Source organism: Penicillium canescens, assembly GCF_028828765.1.
Source record: "Penicillium canescens strain IBT 15451 chromosome Unknown utg000009l_segment0_segment0, whole genome shotgun sequence".
NCBI classification, from domain to species: Eukaryota; Fungi; Ascomycota; class Eurotiomycetes; order Eurotiales; family Aspergillaceae; genus Penicillium; species Penicillium canescens.
The window spans coordinates 2,133,036-2,144,994 of record NW_026703971.1 but is presented as its reverse complement, the minus strand read 5'-3'; the positions used below and the strand labels follow the sequence as shown (position 1 = coordinate 2,144,994).

At 49.8% G+C, this 11,959-nt stretch overlaps 1 protein-coding gene across 1 annotated transcript; it reads left to right on the top strand.

Moving 5' to 3' along the window:
• Positions 1-9,213: 9,213 nt before the first annotated feature.
• On the top strand, positions 9,214-10,170 carry N7446_012052 (C2H2-type zinc finger protein; the record flags this gene model as incomplete). Its single annotated transcript, XM_058520794.1, has 4 exons — positions 9,214-9,267; positions 9,336-9,527; positions 9,579-9,658; positions 9,729-10,170. Coding segments are annotated over 4 exons (768 nt in total), but the record flags the coding sequence as incomplete, so codon positions are not given.
• Between the last annotated feature and the right edge of the window lie 1,789 nt (positions 10,171-11,959).

The window sequence follows — 11,959 nt, the reverse complement described above, 5'->3', positions numbered from 1 at the left end:
GTTTCGACGGTCAGAATCCTACGTTTGGCATCAAAAGGTTCAAAACGCCCGATAAATATTGCTGAACAGATGTCCAGATTGACCTCGTGGAGAACGAGGGCAAATCTTCATTGTCATCTTAATTTGTCCTAGACCGGGTTGTCGGGTTGGAACGACGTTCGCTTGCGGGTTGCGAGGGAGCAAAGCCAATGATATGTGGTGTTTGTTGGTTGTAGGGAGCGCCGTTGGTGATGGATTTGATTAGCGCGCAAGAGGCTTGGTTAGCTCTTCCACTAATGCAAGCACATTGAAGCTAGTTTGATGCGAGACTTCCGGCTCGGGAAATGTGACGCGGCTAGCCGCATCGGAAGTATCGGCAATCTTCTTTGCCTCAGAGACCCGAAGGAGCCAAGACTAACAGAAGTGCGAATGACGATGGGGCATGGGTATTGACGTTGATCCAGATTGGCCGGGCCTTGGTCCGTGCACGGTGGAACGCCCTTGATGTTTACCCCTGAGTTTCAGTGGCTCTGTTTTCGGCCCCATTTGCCTTCATTGAGTTGGGGACGTTGAAGGCAACACCGCGCAGATGGAAGCATGCCATGGGTATGGGCCGAGTAGCTTGACTACGCAAGTATCTAGGTGGGAAATCAAGAAGGTGAACCATTTTGGAGATACTTTCTACGAGCATAGGGAGCTGCTCAAGGCTATGAGCAGGGAGCTTTTTACTTTCAAATTTCTGTAATATGATCGACGATCCATGGCTCCAACGTGGGGGCCAAAGTTAGCCAGGCCCGGCCAATCTTTAGGCGCTGACGGTGATCGACATGGTCTGGATCTGCCGCAGCACGGCCATATTCGTACAACAGTTTCAGGATTTGTGGAAACTAGCCAAAGGCATTGAGAAGCTCGTACCATCCGCACTATACGATGCGCCATATCGGCAGGAAGTAAAGGCGAATTTTGGGGTTGTCCATTGGGATGCAGATGTACTGTAGACCACGTGGACATCAATAGCCTCACAGAGATCCAGCAAACAAAACAATCTTGCTTCATTTGAAGTCTTAGACTCCTAAATTTCATCAAAATTTGCCAAGCCCTCACAAAGAAAAGAGCCCTGGCGAGAGGACGCTCCAGGTTTTGGCACGAAACCGGATACTGAAATCCACACGCAAGAAATTGTCGTACCATACAGACAGAGCTCAAGCAATGCTGTCACTCCTTGTCACTCACTGTTCTGGCAAGAACGGCGAAGGTAGCTATAGGGTCTAGAAATGTGAGGGCTGCTACAAGACAAGATTGGGTCCCCCACTGGGGTATTGACAAGAACGAATTTGGTTCTCAGAGTAATCTCTGTAAAGTTGAGTTAGGACGTGCGATTGCTTACTCTTTTGATTCCATAACATGGTCCATGTACACCTTATCATTGCCTAGATATCTTGTATCTTCTTTGTGTCCGCACTTCCATTCTCGTGGAAGAGGTAATTAACGTTAAAAGATCTAGAAGTTTTAGGATTCCCTGATTAAATAATCCTGGAGCCTTCTTCTCTCACTTGCTCGGATGCGGAAACCTGCCGCAGACCAGCGAATGGCATTTTGCCCACAGCTCATCCGTCTAATATTTCGTTCTCTCCAAAAATATTCAGTGTCAGTGAACGCATCTTCGGAAAGGCCGTGAAGCTAAGAGACCGTCTGAAGGTTGGCTTTGTAGTGAGGGTAGTTATTCGTACTCTTGTTCAATATATCCAGATAAATGAATAATAAGCTGAGGATGAGGCGGAGTGCTACTCACTTAAGGTCGAAGCAGTATGTTCGGGAATTTTCAATGTTATTGGGCAATCTGCCGCTTGGTGCTCCTTGCTCAGTTCCTAACCGGTTGTTATTAGCCGTTGGTTCTTACAGTAGCTACTAAGAACGAGGAGCTTCTCAATCATATAACCGCTCCTCATCCGCAGCAACACCCTCGGGCACTTGTCTTCTGGTTCAGTCTTCGAAGAAAAACAATCCAATGCACCATTTGTCTGTATCCTTTCCCTCGCAATGATGTCTTCGTAACTGCTCAGTAGCAAATGCGCGGCGAGGTACACCTTGGCCCATTCCTGGAGAAAATGGCGTCGGAAGCTGAGATGTGGTCAGATACCGCTTGTAAGTATTCAATCGTATCGTTTATCATGGTCGTACTGATTGCTGTAACACTTCGAGGTCTCTATTGCTGCATGTCTCTTGTCACCAGTTTTCGTTAGAGGGTTGAGGATTCGGCTGCTCTCTTTTCCCCTTCCAGTGAGGGTAGATCTTGGTTTCCTGCCTCCATGCCGCTTTGAGGCGATTTAGAGTCTCTTGAGCTAGCAAGAAAGGTATCAACAGAGGTGGCTACAGTCGTAGCTACAGAGTCAGGCAGGGACCGATCAACGGACGGTTGCGAAATCTGGTTTGCGTTGCTGCGATCTCCGGGGATGAATTGGCCGACGGCCTGACGGAAGTTTTCACCCGATTCTTTGCCTCCATGAAACAGGCTTGTTAGCCTATGGATTCCTCCAGAAAGGGATCCGGAAGGATGGTACCAGCTTGCCATGTATGTCCGTTTTGAACTTCTGTGTCTGGGGTAAGGGGCCTGTTTGATATCCGTGGCCGCTTTTAGTCCATGGTTGCTTGGCTCTCCTAATTAGTATTGTAATGACAAGATCTTGTAGGGGAAAGAAAAATTGAGAGAATCGATCGCAAGACAATTATGAACCTTTTTTTTCTTTTTCTTTTTTTTTTTTGTTGTGGGCTGAAGCGGTCATGTCAGCGTTTGAATGCATATTTACAATTATCTTTTTCGTGAGTCAGCCTTATTGGCACCGGCTCCTAGGAGCACTGTGGATGTCAATATTGCCTCAAACGCGGTATAAAGGTAAGAGACCTCAGCAGATTAGCAACATTCTCGCAGTGGCTGTGTCTCTCCACTAGCCATGAGCCTACATCGCTTCTCACTTGGAACGTTACGTCAGGTATCATCTCCTGCTATCCTGGAGCCTGATCCTCCTTTCGCATATTTGCTTGGATTTCTGCTGAATATTTATGACAGGGAGTTGAAAAGCTCCACCATCGCTTCATTTCCATACCGAGCTGCCCATAATAGTGGTGTCCGACCATTATTGTCCATCGAGTCCACCTCCACATCATCTCGCTCAACCAGTAGCTTCACCACCGCTTCAAGTCCATACTCAGCTGCAAAAGAAAGTGACCCAGCCGCATAAGACAGTGGTGTTCGACCGTACTTATTCTTCGAGTCTGCCTCCACATCATCTCGCTCAACCAGTAGCTTCACCACCACTTCATGTCCACCCCCAGCTGCAAATGATAGTGGTGTCCGGCCATCATTATTCTTCGAGTCTGCCTCCACATCATCTCGCTCAACCAGTAGCTTCACCGCCGCTTCATGTCCACCCCAAGCTGCGTACGATAGCGGTGTCCGACCCTCATTATCCTTCCAGTCCGCCTCCACATCATCTCGCCACAGTAGCAGTTTCACCACCGCTTCATATCCATTCAAAGCAGCACACGACAGTGGTGTCTGACCGCACTTATCCTTGGAGTCCGCCTCCACATCATCTCGCTCAACCAGTAGCTTCACCACTTCTTCATTTCCACACTCAGCTGCCCATAATAGCGGTGTCCGATCATTATTGTCCATCGAGTCCACCTTCACATCATCTCGCTCAACCAGTAGCTTCACCACCGCTTCACGTTTATACTCGGTTGCAAAAGACAGCGACCCAGCCGCATAAGACAGTGGTGTCCGACCGTACTTATTCTTTGAGTCTGCCTCCACATCATGTCGCTCAACCAGTAGCTTCACCACCGCTTCATGTCCACCCCCGGCTGCAAATGATAGTGGTGTCCGGCCATCAATATTCTTCGAGTCCGCCTCCACATCGTCTCGCTCGAGAAGCAGTTTCACCACCACTTCACGTCCATCCCAAGCTGCGTACGATAGCGGTGTTCGACCCTCATTATCCTTCGAGTCCGCGTCAATATCGTCTCGCTCCAGAAGCAGCTTCACCACTGCTTCATTTCCATACCGAGCTGCCCGTAATAGTAGCGTCCGGCCATTATTATCCTTCGAGTCCGCCTCCACATCATCTCGTTCAACCAGTAGCTTCACCAATTCTTCATGTCCACACAGAGCTGCGTACCACAACGGTGTCAAACCACCATTATCCTTCGAGTCCGCCTCCACATCATCTCGCTCCAGAAGTAGCTTCACCACCGCTTCATATCCATTCAAAGCAGCACATGACAGTGGTGTCCGACCGTACTTATCCTTCGAGTCCGCCTCCACATCGTCTCGCTCTAGTAGCATCTTCACCACTTCCTTATGTCCACACTCAGCTGCGTGAAAAAGTGGCGTTTGACCATTCTTGTTCTTCGAGTCCGCCTCCACATCGTCTCGTTCCAGAAGCAGCTTCACCACCGCTTCACGTCCATACAGAGCTGCGAGAGACAGTGGAGTTTGACCGTTCTTGTTCTTCGGGTCCACTTGAGTACTACTTTTCGCTAATAGCAGCTCTTTCAGTCTGCCCTCAGCTTCTTCTGCGAGAAGGTGCAAGATTGTATTTCCTTCTTCATCCTGAACAGAAGTGTGTCGGAACGTCAAGACTCGGGCGAGGTCAGGAACGGCTCGTAATAGTGATAATTGGTCACGAGGGTTGAGACTCTCCGCCGTGAGGAGAATGATCTCTCTCGGGAGATAAGCACGATCTTTTGGCGTTCTCATCGTCTAGCGAGAGATACAGAAAGAATATAAAAACCCACAGCAGTCTGGTCTTCTTCTTGCCAGGCTTAGAGACGTCGTTAACCTTGAGCGCTGTTTGGGGAAGAATGTGGTTGTTAGCAGAGGCTCGGGGCATTCCATTTTGTTATATGGTTGTATTCCTGCTCATCCCAGATATCTCCTCCATTCCACTTTCTCAGGATCATAAATACGGAGAAACTTGGAGGTGATAACGTACTTAGGGGCGGGATCTGCTTGAACTTGTCAGCCTTGTCAGAGCCCCCCAAAGCAGAGCGAGAGTGGAGGTGAAACGTCAGCAGCGGACCTTGCCTTTTCCTAATGCAAAGTTGACAAGCTTTCTCGGAGCCTTTTTAGGGCTGGAACCTCGTGGAAAGATCAGCCCGCGCGAGAGCATCCGAATCCTGCGGCCGCATTACCCGTGGTTCGGATGGAAGGGCTGCATGACTGGTCTAACAAACGGCAGAAGCGAACTTAGATAAATCAGCCGAGAGCGAGGATGGACTGCAATGGATGAGGACTGATGATCGAAAGAGTTAATTCTCTAGGTTATAGTTACAAATCTGCCGAATATTGCTTATGATTGTCGTGGTTAAATCAACGCTGCAAAAAGCGACAATTCCCAACGGTCAACTGTGGTCATCGGTAACCGGTGGGCCCTACCGGGGTGTTCATGCTTGAACGACAATCAGATCGTCTTCAGCCGATAAGTCGTCGAGGCATACGATCTCTACCGCCTAGCTTGAACATATATCAAGGGTTTGAGCCTTGTCTGAAGGATCAATACAATCACGGTTCTCACAAGCAATGAGAAGCGCGCCTCTTCAGACAACAGTGCTGTGAGGCATTGGCAGCCCATTTTAGTATGTTATGGTCTTCACTCCGCCTGATGGGCGAAACTACAGTAACTCGCGTCAGATGACTGACTTGGCCTTGTCGTCGCTCCCAGCCAAGTCCGGCTACAGCCATCGGCTGGGGATGGATACGCTTGGTCGGTGACAGAATCCAAGAAGAGCCTGTTGCAGTGCTACCGTGTAGCTAGAGCAAGATTCAAAACAAATGCTTCACCTGATTTTCCGATGAGGCATTTTGATATTACAGTTCCTATTAGTTATCAAGCCGACAGAGCTTCTTAATCGTTTCTCCGCTACCTATCTCGCAGAAAATTACGCTAAACAGTCGATTTACAGGCCCTTAAGATCAGGGAACTCTTTTTTTAAGCAGTTTTTCGGTTCTGAAATGTGCCAAGTGAAGTCGATTCTGGATAAGTTAAGTCCGGTGAAGCGGTTTAGGGGGCAAAATGTGTTTCCAAATCAGTGCAGCAGGAGTAAGCCAATACGCACTGCCGCACACATGTATTGGCTGCCATCTGGCAACTATATCCCCACTGTGCCCCATCCTTCCCTTATAACTCCAGCCTGGTATTAAGTGCATAACTCAATAAGTTTTATTAGTAGGTCATAATCAGATACCGAACAGGCTTCGAAACGGCTAGCTCGGGCACCACGACCAGAATCGCACTGCATACTTTTGAGCCCTTGCACAGCTTGGTCTGGCCTGGGCTTTCTGTGAATTAATCTACCTTGAGAGTGGCGAGAGGGTCTTTACTGACGGAGATGAGACTCAACAGTTACCCGCATTAATCCAGGTTCTCGCAAACTCAACAGGGTTCTCGAGGAATGATCAACGCGGGCGGTGATACTGTGCTTCTGGGACACCTTGCTAACCACCAGGCTGCTTCTGGGGATTTCCCTGTTAGCCCTTCACTGCGATCAACGGGTTATACCATTTCTTATTTCGGATTATTGCAGTGGAGGATAAGGTACTCCGTACTTTAATTGTAAATTAGGGTTGGCAGCTGTTACTAGCGGAAAGATAAGAGTCTAACGCACCTGGCCTACAACCATAAAGTACTTTATTCTTACCTGCTTTAATCTAACCCCCAAGGTGGCGACCGGGATCAGGCCTGAGAATATTTAGTTTTTTGCTGCATACCATACTATACTGGTCTAGTATCAGCATAGTATCCTATCGAGACCAGTGCGGGGCAATAAGACCGGTAGACTGAAAATGCACCATGGGCAAAATTTCTAATTGTTACCGTCATCTATTCTAACCATTGCTACACTGGCACAAATGGAGACGGATGAGATATTTTGGCCCGCACGGGGCACCTGCGGTCTGAACACTGGCGATGTAGGCCTCGTTGACGGGGGGCTACAGCGCCGTGAGGGCTGCAGCCGGGTCCAAATGACCCGGTGGACCAAAAGAGGATGGTGGAGGGGCTGGTGGAATGAAAGTGAAATCGGAGTTGGATGACCGGTCTGGAATTGACGGTTCCAGGCGTACAGTGTTGTCGTAGGTGTTGTGAAGTGGGGGCGGAAGGCTTCGGATGACCATCTCCAGAGGGCTTGGATGTGGTCATTTCTTAAGTCTGCGTTGTGGGCGTGTTGTGCTGCTTCTTCTGAAAATGCGACCCTTAAGTCCCGTGGTATCTTCCCCGGCGCGGTTGAGCTTAGAGATAATCGCACATTGGAAGGCGGATGAGGTGAAGGGGCCAGAGGAGAGCGTAAATAAGGGAGCAGACATAGGTTGTGAGTCGCGGAGGAATAGCTTAGAAAGGCCTTCGACGGGGCAGGCTGCGTCGTTTGTCGCTGAAGGACAACATTGACACCTTCGTGGTTTCGGTCGGTCTTGCTTCTCTTCAAGGTAAGGAGGACGTGGTCCATGGCGGGGAGAACCTGATATCCGCCCGGGTTAACTTAGTAGCAGCGAAGACGAGTGTTTCTAAGGCCGGCAGCTGAGTATGTAAATTCCCCGACCCGAAGGAATCCAGCGAAGGCAACGCGGGCGGCCACGGCAAGATTAAGGTCATTTTTCTGGGCCGCTGAGAGCCCCAGCGGTTGGGCAGGGATATGTGAGATATTCCCTGAAAGGGTTATGACTGAGGCGCGTGAGATTGGGTTGCGAATCCGCTTTTGGCGGGGCGGTTGCAGCCGGCGAGCGCCATTGATCATGCGACGAAAATGCTTTGCGTGGAGGTCAAAAATTGTGTCAGGTAGACCGTTATCGATGTGATACGCGCGGAGAGCCGAGAGCTCAGACATAGCTGAATCGGGCTTCACAGGTGGGGAGCTACCCGCGCCCAGCAGGCGTTCCGTAAGCCAAGTGCAGATCGACGGGGCAGTGGCTGGTCAGGGCTGCACTCCAATAATAGCGCAGCTACGGGTGTACGAGCGCTGCGCAGAGCGATAGCCTCTTCTGGTTCCCTCTGCAAGGCCATTCCAGACCAGTTTTGCATAGCCAGCATTCACGAAAATAGGCTGTCGAGAGAACCAGGCTGGGGGAGCAAGGGAAAGGAGCTCGTCCACTGTGGGCAAATATCAGCGATGATCCTATAATCGGAACGGGACAGTGCGTCAGCTAGTAGGTTCTCCGATGAAGGAAGCCAGTGTGGCTGGACTTCGATGTCAACTCAGCATAACCGCTGTCTAGGCGGTAAGTTACCGCGCTACGTCTCAACAAAAGCTTATTAGAGACGAAGTGGGCCCCATATCTTTATCTGTGACAGGCCTCAATACTGTAGGTGGCAGCTGTATGGCGGGACGACGCTGTAGGAGCGACAACAGTTTTATCAGGAGGCAATTTTCTTGCTTCACGAGCTGAACTCCTACTGTCAAGCAAGCTGATACAGTACGGCATCGTATGCAAGAATTGGCCGATCTACCAAGGGGAACCCATCCAAAAAGATGAGTTGAATTGAATTGAATCAGTTGAAGAAGAGATGAAAAGAGCGGAAGATTCAAGGATGTTATGGTGTTCTAATGATGATACTATAGTAAATAATCGGCCCCGTCTTTCACCCCGTTAAGATATACAGTCAGTGTCTTCATGCATCTGAAAATTACTAAAAACTATGCTAACGTCTTCAAGGCTGACGTGCACCCCGGAAGAAGGATCTTCAGCTCAAGTAGAGTACCGTGGGAGAAACAGGGGGAAAGAGCACCCAGAGCCTTCCGCAGGCCTCCACTGGAATGGTTCTTTGGCTTTTTGACAATGGCAGAGTCACGGAAGGAAGCTTTTCGGTTGGCAGCAGCCAAAAGGTGTCAAACTTAGGAATATCGCCGTATTTCCTTTAGGGGTACTCTAGCATACTCTCCCATTCAAGGTTTATTACAGCCCCTAACTTAAGCTCAAATTCATCTACATGTTTTCGGTGGGGCGTTGGCAAGGACGCGGAACGGCCCGGACGAGGACTGAAGACGATCCTCGACGGATTTCCCTCAGCTTGCGCGGCTGACAGTCAATGACATACTTTCCGCTGTCTTGCTACCTTCGGCGTCCTTTTCTTCCGATATTCTTATCCGCACACCGCCACCCTTCATTTTACGTTCTAGTTCACAAGCGGTGATCTTCATTATGGTACATATGCTGCGTCGGGGACCACTCAATTTGCAGTCATGGACCCCGGTAGTAAGCGCGATTTTACCTGCTCCTGGGAGCACTGTGGCAAGGTGCGTGTCTTTCCTTTCTAGTCATGCATCAGCTTGCAGCTTGCACACTAATACGATCACTCCGTCAGTCTTTCCGTCACAGATCAGATCTGAGCCGCCATTATCGGATACACACCAATGACCGGCCCTATCATTGCGATGTGAAAAATTGCGATAAGAGATTCATACAGCGCAGCACTTTGACTGTACATTCCAGGACTCATACCGGCGAAAAACCATATAGCTGTGACCATGAGGGGTGCCAGAAAGCCTTCGCAGATGTGAGCTCTCGCAACGGTCCTTCGACCCGGTAAATCTATTAACTACCACAGTCCTCCACTCGGGCCCGCCATCGAAGGATTCACACGGGGGAGCGACCGTACATCTGCCAAGAGCGGACTTGCGGACGAAGGTAAAGCGTTTCTATAACCCTCCCATGCAGAAGTGTCTACCGACTCACATTGCCGCGTTCTTGGTTGTAGTTTCCGTCGCAAAGCTGCCCTCGCGAAGCACCAATTCAGCTTGCACTCTCTAGGATCTTTGGATCAAGTACGCTCGGTGGGCTCGACGTTGGAACATCCCGACCAGCACGAGACTACCGCGGCCATGGCAATCTTTAATTCGCAAGACCAGAACCCTTTCACACCGCAGCATTTCTTCCCGCAAACCGCATCGCACAGTCTGGGACCTTACTCCTCACAGGGCGCTCAGACGAACTCAGTGCTTGTTTACGATGGTTATCTTTCAAGGGTAGCGCAGAGTGTACCGTCTTGGACGATGAGACTACAGTCCGCCAAGGAACTTGCACCTCCGCAACATCACGCCCCTCAGCACTATCTTACGCGCCATCTACAGTATCAACTGCAACAGCAGCAGCTAAACCAGTCCATGGCCATGATACCACAGCACTATCGTGCGGACCACGTATTGAGGGAAAGGGATCACGGCTGGGATTCTTTGCACGGATCCCAAAGCCAATGCAGCTCCCAGGTATTTCCTGCGGATTTGTGAGGGTCTCACGTATACATAGAGGTGGATAGTGTTTCACGATGAACAATCAATATGAAGAACAACTTTAGTTGACTCTAGATACAAGACGTAGCGCGAGGAAGCTACCTTTCTTTTGCTTCCTCGCGTTCAGGGGAACCCATGTACACCATGTGGGTCCCGTGCGGATCATATCTCCATCCGTTCCGCATGCTTCCTCTATATCCTTGACAGACGCAAATTTGTGAGCAGGGTTGGTGAAGGTGTTTTGTGAGAGCTTTCCGCGGTCTCGGAAGGCAGGTTATTGACTCTAGGACCCTAAAGTAAGCTCCCAGGGGCTCCACAGCTCCCAGATCTGGTCAATGTATTCCCAGAGCCAGTTTCGTTTGGAGTCAGGAACGTAGAGTGAAGATCCCAGGGATAGATCTCATTTTTCTAGAAATGTGACGGTTCATGGATGCTTGGGTTTTACCACTACGCCATCTGGCCAAAAGGCACAATGTATGGTCAGCGACCAAACACCCAAGCTACTATATATGCTCGATCTCTGACAAGAAATGGGAATAGCCCCAGGATCTTAAGAGTATTTCCTAGGAGATAAACAGCTCCTTGTCAGGGATATCGATGAAGCATGCGGAACGGATGGAGATATGATCCGCGCGGGACCCACATGGTGTACATGGGTTCCCCCTGAACGCGAGGAAGCTACCTTTCTTTTGCTTCCTCGCGCTACGTCTTGTATCTAGAGTCAACTATAGTTGTTCTTAATATTGATTGTTCATCTTGAAACACTATCCACCTCTATGTATACGTGAGACCCTCACACTCCTAGAAATGCTTTTGAGGTTCCCAGGGCCAACGTATTGATTCCCAGAGTAAGTTAACAAGCACGAGAGTTTGTCAGTCTCACGCCAGCACGCTAGTTGCGATTTTCTGCCAACAATCCCCATCTTCACGCGACACGGCTCCACTGAGACGAATCCTTCTCTGTTTCTTTGGTCACCGCCGTTAGGTATCATGAAAACAGAACTTTTATCTACCACTACAGTTTCGAGCTCAGACATTTTCGGAATCACCAAAGCAGTCAATAGCTACTGGCTATGGTGTATTGGTGTCCAGCACTTACGAGATGAAACGGTCGCGTTGTACTTCGGAGTTTAACCATCGGTATTTCATTTCTTGCTAATTTGTTTCAAAATTGTATATCACGGCTATAACGGCTGTAACCTGTGATCACCTACGCTGAGTGAAATTCAGTCGTGCCGACCGGCGAAGCGGTGCAGAAGTAGAAGGTTCTCGCGGTAGATGAGTTCCTGCTAGTCTGGCTGAGCGACGGGGCCCACCAGTGGGAGATGGATCGCTTGCCGTGTGGACGGAATGTGTCTCGGCATCCGACGAAGGGATTCGTAAGGGGCGAATGATGGCATCTAGGGCTCCTTCGTTTCGGCTGCGGTCATCAGTGTCTTGGTCGTCTCAGAAATAAGGTCATCCACACTTACCACACACAGCATGAAGTGCCAAACCCTGTATCTCGCTTTTCCAACCATTCTTCGGCGCATGACAGATGACAGAGCGATGTGCACTGACCGCAGTGCAAGATCACGCTCTCGTCCGCATGGTCTTCATCCTCGGTCTGGCAGAACACACAGTAGATGCTGTCGACGTGGATGCTGTCGACCGCTTGGCTCGGCCTGAGACTCTGCAGCGTCAAGTCTTGGACGCCCGC